A 25,155-nucleotide genomic window follows, 5' to 3' on the forward strand; every position below is an offset into this window, starting at 1 on the left:
AGGATACCTTAGACTGCCTGAGCCCTTAGATCCACACTTGGTCACTGGGATAATCTGATAGAAAACAGTTGGTTGTCCCTCTAGTTTTAGCAGCCCAGCTGGCTTCAACTGCTCCATGCTTAACAGCCTATTGCAGTCCTTTCAATGTGCTGAAATTGGGTTTGAATTACTCAGTCATTATGATTACAGTGGTGCCTCGCAAGATGAAAAGAATCCGTTCCGTGAGTCTCTTCGTCTTGCGGTTTTTTTCGTCTTGCGAAGCAAGCGGCTTAGCGGATTAGCGCTATTAGTGGTTTAGCGGCTATTAGCGGCTATTAAAGGTTTAAGGGATTAGCAGATTAGCTGCTAAAAGGCTATTAGCGTCTTAGCGGGCTTAGTGGATCAGCTGGGAAAAAGGGGGGGAGGGGAAAAACCCCTCAGGAACTCGCAAGACATTTTCGTCTTGCGAAGCAAGCCCATAGCAAATTCATTTTGCGAAGCACCTCCAAAACGGAAAACCCTTTCGTCTAGCGGGTTTTCCGTCTTGTGAGGCATTCGTCTTGCGGGGCACCACTGTAATTGTAATTGCTTGCTAGCTTGCTTCTTTTCCTTTCTCGTTTTGCTAAATTTCATTAAACAAATATCTCTGATCCAGGGGTAGGCAACCTAAGGCCCAGGGGCCGGATGCAGCCCAATCGCCTTCTCTTTAAAAATATATATATATATTAATTTTCCAATAAAAACAGCCAATTAACATATCTATCAAATCATAATCCAATTATAATCCAATTAAAAACAATAAACTAAAATTTAAAAACTTATTACAGTCCAAATTATTATTTTTTTCCGGGCTTCCCATAGTCTGGACCTCTGAAGTTATCTCCAATATCTTCGTTTCTGCCTTCTTGCTGTTCCCATATTTTCCACATTCTGATCTTAACGCTTTAAAGTTCTCCATCCAAACACCTCAGGCCCACAGAGGCTGAGGAGTAGGCCCTGCTTCCGTTCCTTTGATACTGCTGTCAGCTCGTTGGCTTGGAGGTAGCAGTCGAACCGAGCGAGGTAGGAGTCCCATGATTCAGAGGCTGGCGCAAACGGCAGTAGAGGCACAAGTGAAGCCATGATTCCGATGCCGGCGTGAAGGGCGATGGATGGAACACAGTGCTCTAGCCAGAACAGTCAGCTCTGAATTGGTTCTGTTCAGTGATTTTGCTCAGTGACTCAGCTCAGTGATTCAGCTCAGTTCAGAAGGTGGCCGCATCTGGCTGTGCTCTGATGTCCATCGATCCCATCCTCGTCGCCAGTGTTAAGTTGTGGGCGAACATATCAGACGACATCGATTCTTCAAGCAGCTCTTGTTTATTCAAAGGCCAGAACAGAACTGAACTGACGAGCTCAGGCAGCCTGCTTATATAGAGCTCCAGAACAACGCAACTGTAGCAACTTTCTAAAACTATCCAATCACTGAACGTCACTTTCGATCCTTCATTTGCATACAAACTATCCAATCACTGAACGTCACTTTTGATCCTTCATTTGCATAACTATCTACAGTATCCCCCTGCTGGCCCAGGGTGAGAACTTCAGTACATAACAGTTCTTGCCGCCTTCTTGTTGTTCCCATATTTTCCACATTCTGATCTTAACGCTTTAAAGTTCTCCGTCTCTGGCTATGCGATTCTCAGTCGTGTCAGAAATCATATATCCTTTCATCCATTGAATACAATTTTATTTGTGTATATATATTTTTTCAACTGTCAGCGCAGCTTTTCCTGACTTCATTCCAATCCGGGCTGTTGTCCAAGTCTATCGTTTGAAGTTTAATAACTGCTAAATCCTTCCAATCCGAGCTGTTGTCCAAGCCTGTCGTTTGAAATTTGAAATTTTGGCCCAATCACCTTCTCAATCTGGTCCACGGATGGTCCGGGAATCAGTGTGTTTTTACATGAGCAAAATGTGTCCTTTTATTTAAAATGCATCTCTGGGTTATTTGTGGGGCATAGGAATTCGTTCATATTTTTTTTCAAAATATAATCCGTCCCACCACATGGTCTGAAGGACGGTGGACCAGCCCACAGCTGAAATAGGTTACTGACCCCTGCAGTCTGATCCCTTTCAGACAGCTTCAAAACCTTCCATGTGGAATTCTACCCGGAGAAGAGTCCAGTCGCTGTCTATGATGGAGGTAAGGCTCATTCTACACCCCTTTTTTGTCCAGCAAAGGGAATGATAACAGTGCTTGCCCTGTCTTTACCACAGAATCAGCTTAGGGTCAAGTCTTCTGTATCCAATGGCATCTTGCCTCTACTCATATTTGATCCTTTGGTGCACTCAGCACCGACGTCTCACAACAAATGCCAGTGCTATGTAAGAAAGATTGTACAACCTGAAAAAAGAGACAAGGCATGTACTTCTGTAAACCAATAAAATATTTAATAAAAATAAATTTTAAAAAGAAAGAGAAACTAAAGACCAGCCTTTCTAAGGCGACAAGTTCTTGAAACCAATAAACCAATTAACTCCTGATCCGTACCTCACACCTGTGTAAGCAATTAGGCTTCTCTGGTAGGTTTCTGGAACATTCTCCACTTCCAGTTAACAGAAGCTTACTTACGCAAACAGTTTATGCAAAATGAATGATCAGTCCCCCAACACTCCTGTCCCCCCAAACACTTTAGGTTGATATCTGCTTCCATGCACAGTGTCACTTAAAATCTGAGTTGGGAGTCGCTTCAGAGCATGAACTGAGAGCAAACCAGAAATTCACCAAAAATATAAATTTCTCTGGCTACCGAGACGGTGCAATGCACTTCACCACAATATCCATGGTGGATTAATTTTGGATTTAAAGGTGAACCTACCAAACATGCTGCTTCTGTAACAATACATGAGGAAAGCACAATCATCCTTTGAAATTAAATTCTCTATATCCAGGTAATGTGTACAAAACTGTATTTGCTAGGGTAGTGATTATTTGTTTGTTTGTTTATTTATTTATACATCACCCCACCCATCTGGCTGGGTTTCCCCAGCCACTCTGGGTGGCTCCCAACAGAATGTTTAAAATGTGATAAAACATCAGACACTAGCGTGCATAAAAATGCATACATGAGTGAAACTAACATGTGGAAATTCATTTACAATCCGGAAAATTTCTTTGCAAAAGTGTGTATATTGGGCCTAATAGCATGAAGATGTATATTAGGAGAAATTTGCATAAAAGTGCTGATGAATTTTCATGAAGACTTTCTAACAAGCAAATTGTGAACTGCTGCGGGAAGTGGAGAACTTAACACAGGAAAAAATGAGAAACCAAAATTGACAGATTTATCCCATCCCTAACCACAGTATAATTGTATTAAATATTACTGTTGACTCTTATGCCTCAGGCGTTGGACAGGGCTTCTATGTCCCGGGTCAACCTAGATCTTTTGGCCTCACCGGCGCAGAGAAGCTATCTAGACACATCTGGCCTGGAGCGTCCAGGCTTCCGTGGGAGAACCTTCAAGCCGTCTTCTCAGCGCTTCATGCGGCAGGTAAACTGGCTTCATCACCTGGCCCTGTCTCACTTCCGCCCCCGCCCCCCCGATCCTCAAACCCTCGATCTTGCTACTGTCATTCTGTGCTATGCAGAGCTAATTTTCCAACTGCTTGTGTCAGAATGACAAAGCAGTTGTCTGGGTTTACTAGTCTGGAGTAACAGTTCTATACAGTATGCAGAACATGCACCTAATGCCTGGGGATACCTGAGCTGTTGTGGATATCCCCACCCTTTGGAACAACCTCCTGTCAGGTGCCACGGAAAGAAACAGCTATCAGACATTTAGAAGACACCTGAAACCAGCCCTGTATAGAAAAGTTTTTAATGTTTGATGGTTTACTGTGTTTGATGCTATACTGTATTTTTCGCCCTATAAGACGCACCAGACCATAAGACGCACCTAGTTTTTGGAGAAGGAAAACAAGAAAGAAATATTCTGAATCCCAGAAGCCAGAACAGCAAGAGGGATCGCTGCGCAGTGAAAGCAGTGATCCCTCTTGCTGTTCTGGCTTCTGGGATAGCTGCGCAGCCTGCATTCGCTCCATAAGACGCACACACATTTCCCCTTACTTTTTAGTAGGGGAAAAGTAAGTCTTATAGAGCAAAAAATATGGTAATTTGTTGGAAGCTGCCCAGAGTGGCTGGGGCAACCCAGTCAGATGAATGGAATAATAAAAATAAAAATAAAAATAAAAAAGTATTTTTAAAAATTGTCTTTGCAACTGTCCTGTCTCACAGCAATCTCCCACGATGTCTGGCTCTATGAGATCGCCTTACCTGTACACTCCACCCCGCAGAACACGGCGTGTACTTGGCCTTAATCAGGTAATGTCATGTGTCACGTCGCCTGTGTTGGTTGCCAAGCTGTTACCAGGTCAATTTCAAGGTATTACTATTGATAAAGAAAGCCTTGATTGGCTTGGGACCAGTTTACTGGTGGGGTTACCTTAGACAATATGTGCTCACTTGTTCACTTTGATCTACAGAACTTTCACTGTTAAAGGTGACATATATTAATTGTTCCACAATTGTAAAAAAGGGGAAAAAAGGGATATTTCAGTGTGGCACCACCTACACTTTGAAACTCCTGGCTTATTGGCACCTGTTTAAAATTCTTTGTTTAGACAAACCTATCCAGATGCATAGATGTTGATGTGTTTTAGTCTATTTTCCTATTTTAATCATGTCTTTAACTGCTCTTTATTGATTTTTCTTTTTTAAAAAAAAAATTCCTTGTAAATGGCTTTAGAGTTCTACAACAGTCCAGTGGCATATGGATTTTGTGAAATAGATAAAAATAAATGTGTAGCTTAGCTCCGTTCTCACAGGAAACTATTCCACCTGCACTTCCTCTTTTAAGTTTAGATGTGCCATGACTTGTGATTTCCTTTTACACAACCCCAAGGCACAAGATTGCGGTTAGTATATAATACTAATGGACATCTCACTTCTGAGTGCTGGCCCAGATGTGACCGAAACATCACTACCCACCCATAAGGGCAGTGTTGGTGGACTTTGCAGGAGATCCCACGGTTTGCAGAAAGAAATATTTAGAAAAACCCCTGGGGTTGGGGAAAACTCAAAATATGACAGTGAAGACTGAGCATGCCCAGTGACAGTGGAATGCTGGCTCGGGGAGAGGGATGGAATAGAGTATCCTGGAGCAGGGCATCAGCTGGAGTATCCCACAGGGCAAACATTTTGTTGCAGGTCCCACTTGTTTTCTTTCTTTCTTTTTCAAATACAGTGGTACCTCGGGTTAAGTACTTAATTCGTTCCGGAGGTCCGTACTTAACCTGAAACTGTTCTTAACCTGAAGCACCACTTGAGTTAATGGGGCCTCCTGCTGCTGCCGTGCCGCCGGAGCATGATTTCTGTTCTTATCCTGAAGCAAAGGTCTTAACCTGAAGCACTATTTCTGGGTTAGCGGAGTCTGTAACCTGAAGCGTTTGTAACCTGAAGCGTATGTAACCCGAGGTACCACTGTAATCTTTATTAGTTTTCAATTAGATACTCCACATACACATACTGTATTACATTTTACATTTATATTTGCTCTTCAGAGCTGACTTCCCTCTTTCCTTCTTCTGGTTTTTTATATCACATATAATTTTATCACATTATTTTCTTCCATTTTGTATATTGTTATTCATTTTCCATATTTGACCATAGTATATCCATAAACAAATAAGTCCTCATGTTTATACCATTCTTGGTGTCTGTCTGTATTCATTTACAACTACTGTTAGTTATATTGGTTTCCTTGTTTGCACCTGAGAGAGCGAAGTACAGATTTCTTTGACCAAATGCTGCCTGGCTCCAAACATTTGTCTCAAACCGTATCAAGAGGATTCAAAGTAATTGGCAAAGAATTCTTGGCATTCGGAGCAGCCCTGCATTATCTCTCACCAACAGGGGGACACTTTACATTCAATGGGAGATGGGAGTCCCCACTTTTTATTTTTATTATTATTACTGCAGAGAATGGTTTACTGATGGCAGAGGGCATGACAAGTCCTCAAGGGTTTAAAAAGACAGGGTTACGGAAAGCTGATCAGGAGAGGGTCGGTTGCTAATGCTCTGCTGCGTATAGGAGGGAATTTCTCCTGAACGGGATTTAACAGTTCAAGCGTAGGTTTTGAAAAGTCAGAATTCACAACTTGTTTCTTGTGTATCCTGAGCACAGGAAACTGAACATACACAAAGTGGCAGCCAAGTTGTTAAGAAAAGTGCTTTTTCTTCCTGGGGGTACTCAGGGGTACGCATACCCCTAAACATTTTGTGAATCTTTATGCTTTTGTCCATTTACTGTATTTATTTTCCCCGATCTGAACTATAAAATGGTGGTTTTCTTGAGTCAAAATGGGAGTACTCCTAAACTTTTTTTTTTAAAGCACTGGTTAAGAATATATAGATATTTAACTGTAAAATATCTAGCTAAACCTTAGCTATGCAGTCAACGTATGCCTTTTTTTGGTCTCCAAGTAAGAGCAAGTTATTTGCTTGCAGGACTCCTTCCACTAGCTGCTATTAGGATGCAAAGTAGAGAGAATTGTCAAATAGATGACTAGAATGCCCCCAAGTGGTTAGATGTGGCTGGGAATCTGCATTTTCTCAATCGCCAGTTATAGCTGCCTATTTGAAACCACCAGAAGTTGCTTCATGAGCACTGTTAACAGGTGCCACATAATATTTGTTTTGCATCTGTAAGAGAACGATCTCCCTGTCTGTTGACATCAGGTTGGCACCTTCACTGTACTTTTTTCCAGCTCCTGCTAATAACACTTTTGTTTAGGCAAGCCTAGCCTGATATGTAGAATATTAACACATTTGTTTTTAGTTTCTCACTGGTTTTACATTTCTAAATGTTTTAAATAGTTGTTGTTTTTAACAATAATTTTATTGTTTTGGGTTTTGGGGGTTCAACTGCTTTGACATTTTTTTTTACAATCAAGGGGAATATCAAACTTAATAATAATAAAAATAAAATCTCCTTGCCTCCCTCTTCTCTCCAGACATCTGCCTATGCGTCTCCGCCTCCATATAGGCCCTTTTTCCCAAATGTCAATAGCCCAAGCTGGGCTATGGCCCATAATCTTGATCCTCCACTCTTCAGTCCAACATCTGGCAACCAGCAGAAGTTCAGGTACAGAAAGCATGGGTGATATCACCTTGTGTTTGAGAGGATGAAACCCGTTCTGGAGTCCATCTCCATCTGCGGTTTAGTACGTGGGATTAGAGTTGTGGCGGGGTTATTTTGACTAGCTTGGAGAAGTATAATCACAAGAATTTCTTGGCATGTTCGTGGATCCCTGCTATGACCCCTGATTGATTGATTGATTGATTGATTGTTGGCATCCGTGTGTCTCAAGAGACGATGGAGTGCACCTCCGGATGCGAAGTCAAACTGCTGTGTTAGCAGCCCCAATGTGACCTCTCTGGGACACAAGCCTGGACAAGTGGGTATGGAGGTCCTGGGCCACCCAGATGGCAAGACGCCCCTCTTGGGCTTGCTGATAGGGTCTAAAGGAAAGCAGAGCAATATGTTTGGCTCCAGCTTGGCTGCAGGAGTTGCCGGAAGGAGGCGTACAAGGTGCCATCCAACCGTCTTAGGGACTCCACTCTGAATTTGTGTATTTATTATTACGGTCACAGACCAGTTCCAGCTCACTTACAATATCAGAAAAATCATAAAACACAACAGGAATACATGGAATTGCAATTGGGTTTAACAGAGACAATTCAGATATAACAGCAGTTTAAAATATACATTAAATCTTGATCACTAAAATTGACCACTCTGAATTTGTGTAGGGTTTTTTCCTTAGCCTTATCTTCTCCTGAAGATACCCTGCAAGGCAGCGGAGGTTTAGGATCAGAGTTTTCCTTCTAGATGGACTACCTTCCAAGGTGATTGAGCCCCACCTGCCCCTCACTTCCCTCCCAGGCACAGGCAGATACCTCCTCCTTGCCTGCTTCATGCCAAGAGCACAGCCAAATGCTCAAAAGGCTTTCTAGAATCCCTGGTTCAGCGCAGACTACAGATTTGGAGTGTTGATCGTGATCTGCAGCCTCTGTTTGCCATCTCTTATTTCAAATACAGTGGTACCTCTGGATGCGAACGGGATCCGTTCCAGAGCCCCGTTCACATCCTGAGTCGAGCATAACACGCGATTGCGTATCTGCACATGCGCAGGTCGCAATTTGCCGCTTCCACGCGTGCGCGTGACGTCGTTTTGAGCGTCTGCGCAAGTGGCGAAACCCAGAAGTAAGGCGCTCCATTACTTCCGGGTCGCTGCAGAGCGCAACTTGAAAATACTTAACCTGAAGCTACTTCAACCCGAAGTATGACTGTAGTATTTGGGGGGGGAAGAGGACAGCCAGCAAATAAGTTTGATCAGGGTTGTTGCCTGTAATTGAGACTTAGCTTTGGAGTAGGGAACTTGGCATGCTGACTAACCTGTTGAATATTTGAGAACTGTGGGCAAGATAAGTTACTGACAGACGATTTAGTCTGTACTTGCAATTTGGAATAAGGAGAAAATCAATTCACTTACCATTTAAAGGTGACTTGCTTTAAGTCATGGGCGGAGGAAGGGTGGTGCAGTGGGGGGTGGGCCGTCCCGGGTGTCACCACTGAGGGGGTGACAAAATGCCGGGCGGCACTCACCATGGGGCCAGCAGCACGCCCGAGCCATGCGTCTCTCCCGGAGGTGGCACAGTGGCTTGGGCACCCGCAGACTCCACGCTGCCCCGAACGGTCCGTCTGCTGCCTCCTCCCCCCCCCCCAGCTGTAGGGTGGCTGAGTGGGAGGAGGCAGGTAGACTCCTTGGACACCCCGCTGAGCGTCCTGCCCCAACTGGCACCGCCCCTGGATGCAGGGCACGCGTACCGCCCAAGGCGCCCAATTGGCTTGCTCCGCCGCTGCTTTAACTCACACTTTCTGCCACAATATGAAAACCCAACACAGCCCATCTTCGAAATAGCAGTTCTCAGTTTTTCAAACTAGTTCTGCAGCCAAGTAATGTGCACAGAAAAATGTATACTGAGATAAAGTGTGCATAAAAATAGCACGTCAGTAGTAACAAACACACTATATTAGGGGAAGTTGCTTTGCAAAAATGTATATATTAAGCGAAAAAGGGTCCTAAAGGCATGGGAGACGGATCCTGGTATCTCACCTTTGCCCTCTGTTTTATTACAGTGTTCCCAGTGCCATGACGCAACTTCACCCCCTGCATCAGCGGATCCTGACCCAAAGACAGCGAGGGCAAGAAAGGAGGTAAGTGAGGGCAAATGAAGACAGTATGAACATTGCTACAATCTTTATGTATTTATGTATTACATTTATATACCACCTTTTTTTCTCCAAGGAGCTCAAAGTGGCATGCACACTTTCCCCCCCCCCCCTCTCTATTTTATCCTCACAACAATGCTGTGAGGTGGGTTACACAAAGAGGCAATGACTGGCCCAAGGTCACCCAGTGAGCTTCATGGCTGATTTTAACCCTGCTCTCCCATGTCCTAGTCTATCACTCTTAACCACTGCACCCCGCTGGCCCTCATGGGATCATTTGGTGACTCAGTACACTACCTATTATAATGGCAAAATTAACTTGTTATATGAAGTTATATGAAGGAACGTAAAGGTAAAGGGACCCCTGACCGTTAGGTCCAGTCGTGACCGACTCTGGGGTTGCGGCGCTCATCTCGCTTTATCGGTCGAGGGAGCCGGCGTACAGCTTCTGGGTCATGTAGCCAGCATGACTAAGCCACTTCTGGCGAACCAGAGCAGCGCACGGAAACGCCGTTTACCTTCCCGCCGGAGCAGTACCTATTTATCTACTTGAACTTTGTCGTGCTTTTGAACTGCTAGGTTGGCAGGAGCAGGGACCGAGCAACGGGAGCTCACCCCGTCACGGGGATTCGAACCGCCGACCTTCTGATCGGCAAGTCCTAGGCTCTGTGGTTTAACCCACAGCGCCACCCGCGTCCCATGAAGAAATGTAATACACATAATGTTTTTGTGTTTAAATGGATTACGCTTGTGAATTACTGTAGATAATGTTGGCTATTTTCTGAGGGCTAGTTACAGATTTTCAATATTTTGATACTCATAGGAGATCATTTAGTGTTTTTCTTTTCTCCTCTCCTCCCCCCCACCCCAAACTTTTTGGTGCGGTATGAAATATTGAATGAAATAACTAAAACTGGGAAAGTACAATGAAAGCACCAACTTCATTCAGACTTCTAAAACTTAGACAAGCTGCTATACTGAATTACTGAAGGTATTCAAGTTTGGTGCTGTTACCCTAGATGAGACTGCCAGTTCTCATTTCTTAGTGCAGAAAGTATTGATCTGATGTGTAGAGATTTTTCCTATTCTGATTAGTTCAGGAGGATTCTGTAAGGTTTATTTCTATACGAGAGAAACAGAAAGAAGGTTTCTGATGTTTTGCTTATTTCTCTGGGAAGCTGATTATAGCTGGTTTAAACTGGTTCTGTTATGTTTCTGTCAAGGCCGTGCAGACCATAATAATAAGGCCAGGAGGAGCCTGTCTCTCACTTTCTCTTTCTCTTTGTTCTGGTGGTCTGTTCTGTATGCTGTTAAGGTTTAAGTCTTATTATAAAGTTTGTAAGTTTTATTTTAAGTGCTGCAACTGGATTTTTATGAACTGTGCCAATCCTGATTGTATTGGATTTGTGACCATTATGCTCATTTGCCTTCAGCAGCACTAAAGCTCTGCTGGATGAAGTACAATTGCCTCTGGTCTATTTTTTGGAAACTCTGCTGCGTGTTTAGGTTTTTTTACTCCTCCGGCCCTGGCGCGACAGAGCCATATTTAAAAGCAGTTCAGAAGAAAGAATACAGTCGTACCTTGGTTTTCAAACTTCTTAGTTCTCAAACATTTTGGCTCCTGAACACCGCAAACCCGGGAGTGAGTGTTTTGGTTTGCGAACTATTTCTGGTAGCTGAACATCCGACGGGGCTTCCAATTAGCTTTCAAGAGATTCCTGCAGCCAATCAGAAGCCGCACTTTGGTTTTGGAAGTCGAACAAACTTCCGGAACAGATTCCTTTTGACTTCCAAGGTACGACTGTATGTGACCACAGCAAGGCGTTGGTGGTATTCTGGACCAGTGCAGAAGCCTTTTCGTAAGCAAATTTCTTCTTCTCTTAAAGAATTCCCCGTATGAAGCGCCAGCCGCCGAAGGAGGATCCCTATGCTGTGCTCATGACTCCGGTAGAAAAAGAGTGGGTGATAAAGGTGCAAATGTTGCAGCTTCAGAGTGACAACCTTCACAGGGATGACTATTATTACCAGGTGAGTGTTGTTGTTTAGTCGTTTAGTCGTGTCCGGCTCTTCGTGAGCCCTGGACCAGAGCATGCCAGGCACTTCTGTCTTCCACTGCCTCCCGTAGTTTGGTCAAACTCATGCTGGTAGCTTCGAGAACACTGTCCAACCATCTCGTCCTCTGTCGTCCCCTTCTCCTTGTGTCCTCCATCTTTCCCAACATCAGGGTCTTTTCCAGAGAGTCTTGGCCAAAGTCTTGGAGCCTCAGCTTCAGGATCTGTCCTTCCAGTGAGCACTCAGGGCTGATTTTCTTCAGAATGGATAGGTTGGATCTTCTTGCAGTCCATGGGACTCTCAAGAGTCTCCTCCAGCACCATAATTCAAAAGCATCCATTCTTCAGCGATCAGCCTTCTTTATGGTCCAGCCCTCACTTCCATACATCACTACTGGGAAAACCATAGCTTTAACTATACAGACCTTTGTTCACACTTTCCCATTCCAGCCAAGTAATGTTTACGATACATATGCCTTTGTAACATGTGCAGTAAAAATTCACATATTACTGGAAATATTATACAGAAATGCTTTGTACTGGGGGAAATCTGCCTTGCGAAAAATACATATATTGGATGTAATTGCATACAAGGGAGTATATTGGGATAAATTAGCACTACAATGCTGGAACTCCCTCCCTGAAGAAGGTAGACTAGCTCCTGACTTGTCCTTCCATGGACAGGTGGAAGACCTCCTTGTTCCAATAAGTTTTGGGGAACCGGCTGCTTTTAATGAAAAGGGTGGTGCCATGCTGTTTTTATTGTAATTATTTGTAGGTTTTAAACGGATTTCATCTATGTATTTAGTTTGAATTCTGTTGGGTTTTTTAAAATTTATTTTTCTATGTTTTTAGTGCTGCTTTTATTTAGAGACTTTGAATCCCATTAGGGAAAAAGTTGGTGTGTAAATGACAATAATTAATAATGATGATGATGATGGTACTGATGAATTGTTTTTAGGATATCAGAATGTGGAGAGCTGAACTTAAGATGCGAAAAATGAGAAACTGCCACTGATAGGTTCACCCACCCATAAGCAAGAATCCTAGACTGCTCTTGAGAGGGTGGGCATAGCCTTCCAGTCACAAGGCTTGGGTCTGGGTCAGTTCTGTCTCTTGCAACTGCAGACCTGCTCTCATATGATGGGCTGCATTCTGACAACCATATTCTCCACCCCATGGTGGAGCTCCTTCCCTTGGGCTCTGTTAGGTTTGCCCAGGAAACAGAGAAGGTAAACGTTCAAAGGTAAAGGTAAAGGTACCCCTGCCCGTACGGGCCAGTCTTGACAGACTCTAGGGTTGTGCGCCCATCTCACTCAAGAGGCCGGGGGCCAGCGCTGTCCGGAGACACTTCCGGGTCACGTGGCCAGCGTGACATCGCTGCTCTGGCGAGCCAGAGCCACACACGGAACGCCGTTTACCTTCCCGCTAGTAAGCGGTACCTATTTATCTACTTGCACTTGACGTGCTTTCGAACTGCTAGGTTGGCAGGCGCTGGGACCGAGCAACGGGAGCGCACCCCGCCGTGGGGATTCGAACCGCCGACCTTTCGATCGGCAAGCCCTAGGCGCTGAGGCTTTTACCCACAGCGCCACCCGCGTCCCATAGTTCAAAAGGTGTACGTTAATCACTGTCTGGTGAGGATGGCTCAGGGAGAATTGCCATCTTGACAGTTTTGGATGCTGGAGTTGGGGTGAGTGGGGAGCAACAGAAGTGCTGTGTGCTTCCACTGTCTTTGGTACTGAGCTGACCTGTCCTCCCCACCCCCCAGGAATATTATCGCAAGCTGGAGCACAAACAGGCAGAGAAGGGGCTTCTTGGAGGGTGCAAGACTGAAGTCCCCAAGCTAGTGACACCCTATATCCAGAAAGTGGAGGCGTACGAATCTGGTAAGCACTTTGCAGAAAAGAGGCTCTTCCCTAGATGTTAGGGATGCTAGGCACTTCCTCACAATGGTTTCCTCCTTCTAGTGGTGCGGATACCGGGCTCCCTGGGCCAAGTGGCAGTGTCTACGTGCTACAGTCCCCGCAGGGCTATTGATGCTGTGCACAACATCCCACTGGAACAGGTAATGGACCCGTCCTGTTGCCTCTGGCTTGCCAGAAGCTGGGACTCGACTCCACAGATTTGCTGCGTGTGGACATGAAGTTTCTTGCATGTACAGTGGTGCCTCACAAGACGAAATTAATTCGTTGAGCGAGTTTTTTCGTCTTGTGAAGCACCACTGCAGTTAACAACTAACAACGGCGGGGAGGGGCGGGGAGAAGCAGGGCAGCTGCCGCAGCCGGTACCTCGGACTCACCCGCGCCTTGTGACCACCACGCGATGCGGCTGCTGGAGGGCGGCGGGGCTCAGGAGCGCGACTCTGGCTGCAACGCTGGCTGCTGGCGGCAGCGGCTCTCAGAGGAGTGCGCGAGGGTGGTGGGCAGCGGCGTGAGGCAGCTGGAAGGTCGGAGGGAGCCGGAGGAGCCGTCAGCCGGAAGGTGGGAGGGAGCCGGAGGAGTGGGGAAGCGAGCGTGCGACCATCGCCATGACAGGAGAGGCAGCCCTTTGGAAGCAAGCCCTTTGGAAAATCCGTCTTGGGAATCACCTCAGAAAATGAAAAACCCTTTTGTCTAGCGAGTTTTTCGTCTTCCGAGGCATTCGTCTTGCAGGGTACCACTGTATATCGTTGGTGGGACCTTCTGACCCATGGGCCTTGGAAGCTGTCTCGCCAGGCCATTTGGGCTAACCATGCCTGATTTCCTGGGCCTTGTAATCCCATGAATGTTGGGCATGGGAAAGTTTGAGGAAGGTTCTTCATTTGCAGTTGTCACCAGAATTCAAGTTGGGGGTGCAAAGGGAGAATCTTCTCTGCAGCTGCTGCTTGAACCGCCTGACACGTGACACAAGATGATTTATGGTTGGGCGGCCCTGTTCACCTGTCAGTGGTCCACAGCGGATGGTTGTTCCCCACCCCCTAATAAATAGAGCACGTTATTAACTGGCGGGTGGACGGTATATTCTATTGGCTTTTTCCTCCTGTTTTTCACACCATCTCTAATTGACCAGTGGAATTCTGGCCACCTTGTTGTATTCTGTAAATGGAAACGGCCCCACTGGAAACTGTATTGCAGAGCCCCCTGAGCTGTTAATGTAGCATCCAGGGATGCCAAGCTGGTGCTGGTTGCTCTGCTGTTGAAAACTAACACCTGTTCCCCCTCCCCTTTTTTATCCATCTTCTGAAGGCTGTGGGTAATCAGCGGCTGCAAGTGCTATATGAAATTGAGAAGGTGAGTCACTGAGATAGCTTAGGAAGGCAGTTCTGTGTTTGTTTTTTAAGCCAGTGTCCTTGGAGTGCGGCAAGGCCAGTACCAGAAGCATTATTGTTGATTAACTCTTGTTTGGCTTCGTATTTATGTATTTAAACATTGATTTGGTGGGGAGGGGTGTTTGGTAATACAGTGGTACCTTGGTTCCTGAACGGCTTGGTTGTTGAACAAATCGGCTCTCGAATGCCACAAACCCGGAAGTAAGTGTTCTGGTTTGCGAATGTTATTTGGAAGCTGAACGTCCAATGTGGCTTCTGCAGCTTCCAATTGAGTGCAGGTAGCTCCTGCAGCCAATCAGAAGCTGCGCCTTGGTTTTCGAATGGCTTTGGGAGTTGAACGGACTCCTGGAACGGATTAAGTTCGATAATTGTATTGATATATTCTGCATTTGTTGGATTGTTTGTTTTTGTCATTTGAATTTACTAACATGTTCTGTATTTTGTATGTTTGTATTTTCAATGTTTTGATGCTTTTGAATGTTTGTTGCAAGCTGCTTTGGGTACAGCTCATTGTGCAAAAGCAGCGTATAAGTAAACCCCATCAATCTCTGTTCAGTAAGGCAGTGTGTGCTCTTCTTCCTCCAGTCACATACCCGCCCCCTTTGTCCCCACAACAAAGAGCTTGACAATATGAAACTCATGATCATGACATTCCAGTAGAGCACATTCCTAGTGTGCCGTATCCAACACAGGCAATGTCATGACTACAGATGATGATGATGATGCATAGAAACTCTTGCAGAGTTGTTAGCAAATAGCTCTGTTCAGCTAGAACTCTGCACATTCCTCCAGAACTGAGTGATTTGGCTGTGTTAATGAAAAAGTCGTTGTAGAAATTGAGAAAAGCCCCTGCGGTGTGAACCAGTCGCAAGTACAGTGGTACCTCTGGTTACGAACTTAATTCGTTCTGGAGGTCCATTCTTAACCTGAAACCATTCTTAACCTGAGGTACCACTTTAGCTAATGGCATAGCTGTCAACTCTCAGATTTGAAAATAAGGGATCAGCAGCCTCACCTGTCCCGGTGACAGTCTACGGGATATCTAAAAATCCAGGATAGCAGCGGGAAGCAGCAGGAAACTGCGCTGGAATAAGGGAATTTCCCACAAAAAATCGGAAGGTTGACAGCTATGGCTAATGGGGCTTCCCACTGCCACTGCCGCCGCACCGCCACCACACAATTTCCTTTCTTATCCTGGGGCAATTTCTTAACCCGATACTACTTCTGGGTTAGCGGAGTCTGTAACCCGAAGTGTTTGTAACCCGAGGTGTTTGTAACCCGAGGTACCACTGTAGTAGATTACAATTGCCTGCTTGATGGGAGTTGTAAACCAGCCACATCAGTTTGCAGGTTGCTGGACAAAACTGCTACCTGCCCCCTAGTGACCCTGCCAAAATACCGTATTTTTTGCTCTATAAGACTCACTTTTTCTCTCCTAAAAAGTAAGGGGAAATGTGTGTGCGTCTTATGGAGTGAATGCAGGCTGTGCAGCTATCACAGAAGCCAGAACAGCAAGAGGGATTGCTGCTTTCGCTGCGCGGTGATCCCTCTTGTTGTTCTGGCTTCTGAGATTCAGAATATTTTTTTCTTGTTTTCCTCCTCCAAAAACTAGGTGCGTCTTGTGGTCTGGTGCATCTTATAGAGCGAAAAATACGGTATTTTACATTGCAAAAGTAAAAACTAACTAAAGTATAATCCCTTGGCGTGGGGGGAGGTACATATACATGCCTGTGGTGCCTGAGCATGTGATCCTTAATGCTAGCACCAAATTAAGGGTTTGACCACTGTTTGGAGCATAGATGGTTCATGCTCCTGAACTTGTGACTTTGTGACACTGCTGGCCCTAAACAAGTTTAGGAGACTCCGTGGAAAATGGAGGCATGGATTTCTCTACAGTTCCCATGAACGCTAGGTAAGAAAATACTATCTGCTGCCTTCCCTTTGCCCCCCCCCCCCAAATTGGCAGATGGGAGATAACAGGGGAAACAGCAACCACCTGGAGAGCACAGCTAGATGCTCAGCAAATATACCATATTTTTTGCTCTGTAAGACATACTTTTTCCCTTCTAAAAAGAAAGGGAAAATGTGTGTGCATCTTATGGAGTGAGTGCAGGCTGCACGGCTAAGCCAGAAGCCATAACAGGGAGAGGGAGTGCTGCGCAGCGCTCCGTCTTGCTGTTCTAGCTTCTGGCTTAGCTGCACAAAGCCTTCATCCCGCTGAAGGCTCCCCGTGCCCTGCGGAGGCTTTGCGCAAAGCTAGGCCAGCTATACCAGTGGCTATCCCAGAAGCCAGAACAGCAAGAGGCTATCCCAGAAGCCAGATCCCTCTTGCTGTTCTGGCTTCTGGGATTCAGAATTTTTTTTTCATGTTTCCTCCCCCCCCAGACTAGGTGCTTCCTATCGTCTGGTGCGTCCTATAGAGCAAAAAATACGGTAGTTGGCTAAAGAGCTGCTCTGTCAAAGACGGTGGTTTTATGGATCTTGTTGGTGTGTTCCTGAAACAGATGTACCTGCAGCTGCTGGATATAGAAGATGGTCAGCGGAAACTGGAGCAGGTGCCAGAGGAGGAGCACCTCCACTTCTGTGAGAAATTTGCGCATGAGCTGGGACATATCTATCAAGCCCTAAGAATCGAAGAGCAGAATTCGGAAAAGTGAGTCCAGGGGGAATATTTGCGGCAGTGATGGTACATGAGATGGGTGTTAGGATGAAGAAGACAATGGCTATTGTGGCCACGTGTCTGTGGACCCACCTCTATCCATCAGGCCAGCTGCCTACTTAGGTTATGAGGCCGCTGACAATTTCTCCTCCTTGGGTTCATACCATCCTCCCTCTCTAGCGGAAGAGCCAGGAGATGTATAGAGCTGTATAAAGATCTGCTGAAAGAATACTCAACACAGATAAGCAAAGAACTTGAGCCAATCAAAAATTTCCTCTCGGAATGTTTGGGCCTGCTTACTTCCCTGACTTAGCTAATTAGGAAAAAAGGAGACTGCCATCCCCATAAAGCAGTCGACAACAAGCCAAATGGAAATATAATCCAGTCAGGCACGGAAAATAGAAAAATAACTAGAACTAAACCAGGCCAGGTGGAAAAACCACTTGCCCCCAAGAAATCTTCCTTAAAGGGAAAGTGTTCAATGCACGAGAGGAAGAAAGAGCCAGGAGATGTTCTGTTCTGTTAAACAGCCAGGTCTGAAGTCCAGACAGCACTAGGCAGAACATAACCATGGGCCTTTATGTTTGCACATTGAGTATGTTTTAGGCCCCTTCCCCCTTTCTAGATTCTCATGGTGCTTTGGCAGTGAGATACGTGTGTGGACCAGCTGGTTTTTTCCTTCCAGGGAAGCCAGAGATGAGTTCCTTCAGATCCTGCTTGTGGGAAAAGGCAGGAGGCTGGTGGCCCGTCTGTTGCCACACTTGTCGCAGGAGCAGGCCAAGCAGGTCCTTGTCAGCATCACCCAGCACCTACCGTTTCTCCTTCAGAAGGACATGATGGATGAGGTATCCGCCCTGTGTGTTCCACTTCTCCCTAAAACCATCTGCAGAGGATAAAGCTTTTTACCGTCATTGATGACCTTGTTATGAGATCTGCAGAGGATAAAGCTTTTTACCGTCATTGATGACCTTGTTATGAGGCTCCCATTATAAATTGACTTTTGGGGTGCAAAAAGGGCTTGCACTAAAATAAGACATTTACCATAAATTGGGTTGTGGGGGAAGCTAAACTGCATTGCTTGCACAATTTAATTTCCTCCAGATTTTCTTGCATAACCAGACCCGAGCAGGGCAGTGAAGCCTTGCCCCAAGTCGCCAGAAAACTGAAATATGTGCACAGCTTTGTGGAAGCTGAAATGTGTAAGATGGGCTGTGTCTTTACTGAATGAACCGAAAATGTTGCTTGAATCCTGTTAGGCTGAGAGTCAGGCTGCAGAATTTTTCAGAGAGCAGCCAGTAGCCCTTGCTTGATAGGTTGTAAGGGTTTGGGTTAAATTTATCAAGCCCATCCTGTGCTGGGAGTAGAAACTTCATTTCTCTTAACAGGCTCAGTGTATAGAAATAAAGACCTATAACTCTTAACAATACTTCCTATGGTGTTAAGAGTTCTCTATCCCATAGATTAGGTTTATTAACTCTTAAAGGACAAGCAAACTTGATATTAACATTTATCCTTTCAATTTACTCCTTCCATGTTCTGTGGGCTTGGTAGTCTCTGCCCATTCTCTACGGTCCTCTCTGTGATGTCATTGAGCAGTTGACCTTCAGTGAGATGATAGACCTCTTACAGGAGCTAACCAGATTGCAACCGGAGTCTGTCCAGCAATCGCTTGCTATGGTGTTTGGGAACAAGGTGTGTTCGGAGACAGGGCTTTGAAAATTTCCTGGGGGTCCTGGCAGAATTTTGTGGCAGAGCGACAAATGGGGTGGGAGGGAAGACTTTAAAATTACCTTAGTATTTGCCAGGATCGGTGTGGTTTTATGCCACCTTAACCTCGGGGTTGGCATTGAGTGAGGTGGGTTCTATTGCTGCTGTTCCCTTGCTAACATTTCATGCTGTGCCATCTTTTCTCCTTGTCTCTCCCAGTTTGCCATCTCACTTCTATACCTTCTGCTGAGTCATGGGGAGAGATGTCTCTCCTCTGGAATGCCCCTGAACCCCCGCAACGGAGACTTTGAAAAATGGTGAGGTGGCATCTGTTGAGCAAGGTAGTCCCAAGTAATTTGTGTCTGCAGACACCAAGCCTCTTAACCATCTCCGTCCTTTTTTTCCCTCTCCTCCCCCCTTCCCTTTTCTTCCCCTTAGGGTGGATACAGTGCTCCTTGTTGCTAGGGAGCTGTCTCAGGTACCCAAGGCATCAATGGTAGAGCCATTTCACCTCCCCAGCAACCTCCTTTTTCTCTTCTGCCGCTACGTAGACAAAGACACGGCAAACCACTTAGATGCCAAGATGGAGTAAGTTTTGGGCATTGACAGAGAGCAGGTAAATAGGTACTTGGAGGAGTGGGGGAAGAAACCCTGCCAGATGGCGGGGTATATATGTTGTTGTTGTTGTTGTTTCAAGTGAACTCTTACATAGAGTGGAGACTGTATTAATTTGAATGGGATACTGTCCCACCAACCTCACCTCAGTCAGGCGACTGCCTGTCTCCTTAAAGCCACCCATTTGGGGTGGCCCTGGCTGTCAGGTTCCTCCTCACTGTTTTGCCATTTGTTAATTTGGTAGGGAGAGTGATGGGGGCCAAACAGGAACCAGCTGGTCCCATGTCTCATTGGCTCTGGCTTCATCTACTGTTGGTCTCCCTGTCTCTCCACCCCGCCAGTCCAAATGAGCACCAGTCACCACCGCTGACACAAATAACATGGCTGAACCCAGATGTAAGGCAAAGCTGCAAATTGGAGCATAGCAGGCGACTGCAGAGAGAATTATCCTACAGGAACATGTCCTTTTCTAGCTGTTTGCTTTTGGTCTCATCTCATGGTGGATCCCTGTTTATGATGGCTTGTTGCTCTTGGAAATGAAGGGCCCATTATGGGCAATATGAGTTCATTGTTTTCCCTACCAGAAAACTCACTGCTTTCACAATGCTTATTTTCATGTTCAACATGCTGCACTGCACTGTTAGACCACTGGGCCCATTAGCTCAGTATTGTCTACCTTGACTGCCAGAGGCACTCTCAGGTTTCAGATGATGGTTTCTCCCAGACCTACCTGGAGATGCCTGGGACCATCTGCTCTACCACTGACCACTGTCCTCTTAACATTGAAGGACCCTTGCTATTGTTTGGGTTTACTTGTTGCCACCTCCTGGCACAGCCAAGAGATTGCATATATTGATATGTGAGATACTTTGGGGGCCTTTAGGCTGCTGTGAGCACCATACATTTTAGGATAGCGATGCTGTTCTCAGCAGAACTCTTCCACATTGTAATTTCTTTTAGGTGGGCTTCCTTCAACTACCTGGCTGAGAACCTTGATTTCTGAGTAGCAGAATGAGAAATGTGGAATGGCAGTGAGCCCTGGCCACTAAGTAGGCTGGGGAAAGCTAGAAGAGCCCTTGCTCAAGTGCTTCCTGTTTAACATCCTTGTATGGTTCACATTGGGACGCGGGTGGCGTTGTGGGTTAAACCACAGAGCCTAGGACTTGCCAATTAGAAGGCTGGCGATTTGAATCCCTGCGACGTGGTGAGCTCCCGTTGGTCGGTCCCTGCTCCTGCCAACCTAGTAGTTCGAAAGCACGTCAAGTTGAAGTAGATAAATAGGTACCACTCCGGTGGGAAGGTAAACAGTGTTTCCATGTGCTGCTCTGGTTCGCCACAAGGGGCTTGGTCATGCTGGCCACATGACCCGGAAGCTGTACGCCGGCTCCCTCGGCCAATAAAGCAAGATGAGCGCCGCAACCCCAGAGTCAGTCATGACTGGACCTAATGGTCAGGGTCCCTTTACATTTACCTTATGGTTCACATTCTATGCATGCAAATTGTGGTCCCATTATGATCTGCTTTGCTAAATAAAAATGGGAGGCAAGGTAGTAGCTAATGATTGGGTGGTCAGAAACTTGTGTAAACTTCATGTTTTGCGAATATAATTGTGGAACGGTTCCTTATAGTTGGTAAAATTAGATAAAAGAAGATTGGAGAGAGCTCTTCACTGGGGACGCCACAGAATAGCTGAAGCCTTGCAGCAGGCATAGCCAATGTGGTGCCCTCTCAGTGTTTTGGACTACAACTCCTGTAATCTCTTGACCATTAGCTACACTGGCTGGGGCTGATGGGAGCATAGCTGTCAACTTTTCCCTTTTTTTTAAGGGAAATTCCCTTATTCCGAATAGGATTCCTCACAAGAAAAGGGAAAAGTTGGCAGCTATGGATGAGAGTTGTGTTGCAAAACAATATGCAGAGCACTACATTGGCTAACCCTGCTTTACAGAACGCAGTTGGCCACTGATGGGAACTAATTTCCCCCTTTGATTCCTGATTTGCTTTCCTTTATGTTTCAGGTGATTGGCTTCTGCCTTCATGAGCTATCACAACACTTGGAGCCTCCTTTGTTGCTGCAGCGTCATCTTCGGTGGTAGTATCAGTCTTCGAGAGGCCTGGCTGTAGCTAGAACACAGTGGTTGTTTAAAGAAAACGATTATTTAATTCACAAATTCTGCTTTTGTTTGTGGTACGACGTGGTCCCCCCCCCCCCCAAAGTGCTCTGTGCCAATTGTAGATATTCAGTGCTAGCTCAGCACATAAACTGAGCCTGAAATGAGTGAACACAGGCTTGCCTGTACTGTAAATACTAGGTTGTGGGGGATGAACTTTGATTTTTACAATATCTTGGGTGCAGCACTTATAGAATAAAAGCAAATAAAACTGGTTTGAAATATTGAATCTTGGAGGTGAGGGGGCGCAGAGTTACCCTAAGAAAGATTGTGCTTCTTTTCTTTGTTAATATTTAACTTTTCCTACAGATGTGGGTAGGTACCCAGAGACCCTTGAAGGCGGTGGAACTCCTGCCAGTGCCTTGAACAGGATGCTAATTGTATCACTTGAAGTTCCATGTTTCAATTTTTTTCCAGTCTTTTCATTAGGACTGTGGGTGGGTTAACCATTTCCTCCCCCATTGTGGTCCCTATTAAATTGCCTCTACGCTGCTATGAAGGCCAGTGGCAGCTTTCACCTGGGACTATCATAATGCGGGAGGAAAGGGTGAACCTTCTTGCAGTCCCCTCCACCTTTTTTTCTTTTAATAAAAATGAAAATGCAATTTCCCCTTCTTTTCTGCTCCTTTTTTCTCCCCATCCCTGTTAATAGTAGAAGAGAGAGAAGACATGAAATTTCAAGGGCTGTGTTTTTCAGTATTACATGTAAGTTGGTCCTTTATATTACATGAACTGCAAGCACTGGTAGAGATCTGGCTTGATGCTACATCAGAATGAGTTGTTTATCTTCAGATATTGTTAGTGTCTGTAACTGGAGCTAGATGACCACTCTTTTTCAGAATAGAAAGGGCTTGCTGCTTTCAAATGTACAAACACACCCCATTTTTATCTCTGTTAAACAGACTTTTTTCCAAAAAGTACAGACACTTGTGTGCTGCTCTCTGGTTCTGGTATATGCGGTGGGTCCTAAATTCACACACACACACACACACAGAGAGAGAGAGAGACCTTGAAAATTGCTGGATGTTTTGGAACACTGCTTTATGTTGTTGCAATTATTAATATACTATGCCAGATGATGTAGGATATTTCAGTGTATTTTTATTGCTGCTATTTATTACATATTTCAGTTCATTGTTTTGCAAATAGAATTGCAGTACAGCTAGAATATACAAAATAAAAGCAGCAATAAAAATGCAAGATCATTATTTAGTGTGATAAATGTGCTGTTTCATGTCTTCAACTACAGATTCACAGACACAATATGGTAACTCCTTCAATCCTGGCCACTGCAAGCTACTGTAGTCTGTATGCTTGTGTATTTACAATGTGGCTTTCTCCTGTACATTATCATGGTTCCCGAACTCCTCGGACAAGAGAACTCCCCCTAAGCAGTTTTGCATTTATCCATTGAGCTAGAAGTCGCACCATTTCAGCCTCTGTATTACTAACTAAACGTGACATTGTACTCTCTGCCATCTCAGTGCTATGAAAAGCTAGTTGGAATTTTACCTACAGTTGCAAGCAATGGACCAGTGTAGAATTCAGTCTTTTTCATTTCCTGTGGTAGCCCTCTGAGCCTAAGAGGTAGAATGCTGAACCACATAGCCTTGATACTTTGTCAAACAAAAGTGCTTTCAACTCCAAGTAAGTACAGTGGTGCCTCGCAAGACGAAAAGAATCCGTTCCGCCAGTCTCTTCGTTTTGCGGTTTTTTTCGTCTTGCGAAGCAAGCCCATTAGCGGATTAGCGCTATTAGCGGTTTAGCGGCTATTAGCGGCTATTAAAGGCTTAAGGGATTAGCGGATTAGCTGCTAAAAGGCTATTAGCGGCTTAGATCAGCTGATAAGCGGCTTAGATCAGCTGTTAGGCGGCTTAGCCATCAGCTGTCAAGCGGCTTAGCTAACAGCTGTTAAGCGGCTTAGGGGCTTGGGAAAAAGGGGGAGGGGAAAAAAACCCCAGGAATCGCAAGACATTTTCGTCTTGCGAAGCAAGCCCATAGCAAATTCGTTTTGCGAAGCACCTCCAAAACGGAAAACCCTTTCGTCTAGCGGGTTTTCCGTCTTGCGAGGCATTCGTCTTGCGGGGCACCACTGTATTAGCTTTGTTGTCTGTGTTTGGTAAGCATCAGAGCAACTGTGTTAAGGCTGTCCCAGTGCAGTTGGTGCCAGATCCTTGCAGAGGTGGGGCAGCCAGGTACACTTGCTCTGGGACCAGCTTTTTTTGTTGAGTTTATAGCTTTATTCTAGCAAGACTCCTGCCCCAGGCCTCAAACAAGCTCTGCACGGGCCTGGTTGGTGTTCTGTCCTTGTGCTAAGTAAGTGTAAGGCTGAAAATAGATTGCAATTCTACAAATGCTTCTACTAATGCTATAAGATACCTTAGTACTAAATACACCCAAAGTATTTTTCTATAAACAGTATCTTGCTATAACTGCCCACTTCCTTCATGGCTACAGTTACTGTATAGGAAATCTGTTTTACTGTATATGACAGTAAGAGCTGTTCAACAGTGGAATTTGCTGCCAAGGAGTGTGGTGGAGTCTCCTTCTTTGGAGGTCTTTAAGCAGAGGCTTGACAACCATATGTCAGGAGTGCTCTGATGGTGTTTCCTGCTTGGCAGGGGGTTGGACTCGATGGCCCTTGTGGTCTCTTCCAACTCTATGATTCTATGATTCTAAATCATGTGGTAGTACACCTGTTTACTGGTGAGTACAGAAAGAGGAGAGGGTTTTGTCTTAGGCTGGGCATGAAGCCATTTCTGTTAGAGCCAACCACCACTAAAGAATTTCCTTTGCCAGCTAAAAGGCAAGCCTATCAGCTAACTTCATAATGGGATGAAGTAGCTATACTGCTGTAAGTAACCTAGGGTTCTAGTGTTACCAAGTACTAGATCAATAAAGATTAAATCTCGTGTCTAGCATGGCAACAGTTTAGTGGGATCAAATGCTGCTTTATATAACAAAAGGCTTGACAACAGTATTTGGCAATCTGCAAAGCTAGGGTGGAATAAAATTTCCTTCTCTTCCCACCCCCTACACCCTGCTCTGCCCCATATATAAGGCAGATGATCTCTTATTAGTAGATATGAGAAGAGGCAGACTAGTAATCAGATCCTAGACTAATACAACACATAAAATACTATTGATTTATAAAATGCATTTATGCATACCGTGTAGTGGTTAGAATCTCAGACTAGGACCTGGGAGACCAGCATTCAAATCCCGCCTCTGCCATGAAGCTCACTGCATGACTGGGCCAGTCACCGCCTCTCCGCCTAACCTACCTCGCAATGCTGCTGGGATTATTATTTTTTATTTAAAGTTT

General features: G+C 45.3%; 2 protein-coding genes across 7 annotated transcripts in view; one reads left to right on the top strand and one right to left on the bottom strand.

The window, feature by feature from the left end:
* Positions 1-22,439, top strand: part of PATL2 (PAT1 homolog 2) — a gene marked incomplete at its 3' end in the record, with an annotated part of 28,325 nt that extends 5,886 nt beyond the window's left edge. For 3 of the 6 annotated variants that reach the window (XM_083413028.1, XM_083413032.1, XM_083413033.1), the window contains exons 5-19: positions 2,099-2,164; positions 3,369-3,515; positions 4,259-4,345; positions 7,036-7,166; positions 9,225-9,302; positions 11,204-11,345; positions 13,140-13,257; positions 13,339-13,436; positions 14,596-14,640; positions 17,183-17,331; positions 18,023-18,182; positions 18,889-19,029; positions 19,264-19,361; positions 19,483-19,632; positions 21,678-22,439. In XM_083413028.1, the coding sequence (XP_083269154.1) occupies positions 2,099-2,164; positions 3,369-3,515; positions 4,259-4,345; positions 7,036-7,166; positions 9,225-9,302; positions 11,204-11,345; positions 13,140-13,257; positions 13,339-13,436; positions 14,596-14,640; positions 17,183-17,331; positions 18,023-18,182; positions 18,889-19,029; positions 19,264-19,361; positions 19,483-19,632; positions 21,678-21,681 (1,614 nt within the window). Of the gene's footprint in view, positions 1-2,098; positions 2,165-3,368; positions 3,516-4,258; positions 4,346-7,035; positions 7,167-9,224; positions 9,303-11,203; positions 11,346-13,139; positions 13,258-13,338; positions 13,437-14,595; positions 14,641-17,182; positions 17,332-18,022; positions 18,183-18,888; positions 19,030-19,263; positions 19,362-19,482; positions 19,637-21,677 lie in introns of those variants that run through there. The other 3 variants (XM_083413029.1, XM_083413031.1, XM_083413030.1) reach the window with 3 other exon arrangements.
* PPIB (peptidylprolyl isomerase B) overlaps positions 1-25,155 on the bottom strand; it is a 106,500-nt gene that overhangs the window by 31,525 nt on the left and 49,820 nt on the right. The gene's annotated exons all lie outside the window — the stretch shown is intronic.

This window comes from Podarcis tiliguerta (genome assembly GCF_965153285.1).
Source record: "Podarcis tiliguerta genome assembly, chromosome: 14".
Taxonomy (NCBI): domain Eukaryota; kingdom Metazoa; phylum Chordata; class Lepidosauria; order Squamata; family Lacertidae; genus Podarcis; species Podarcis tiliguerta.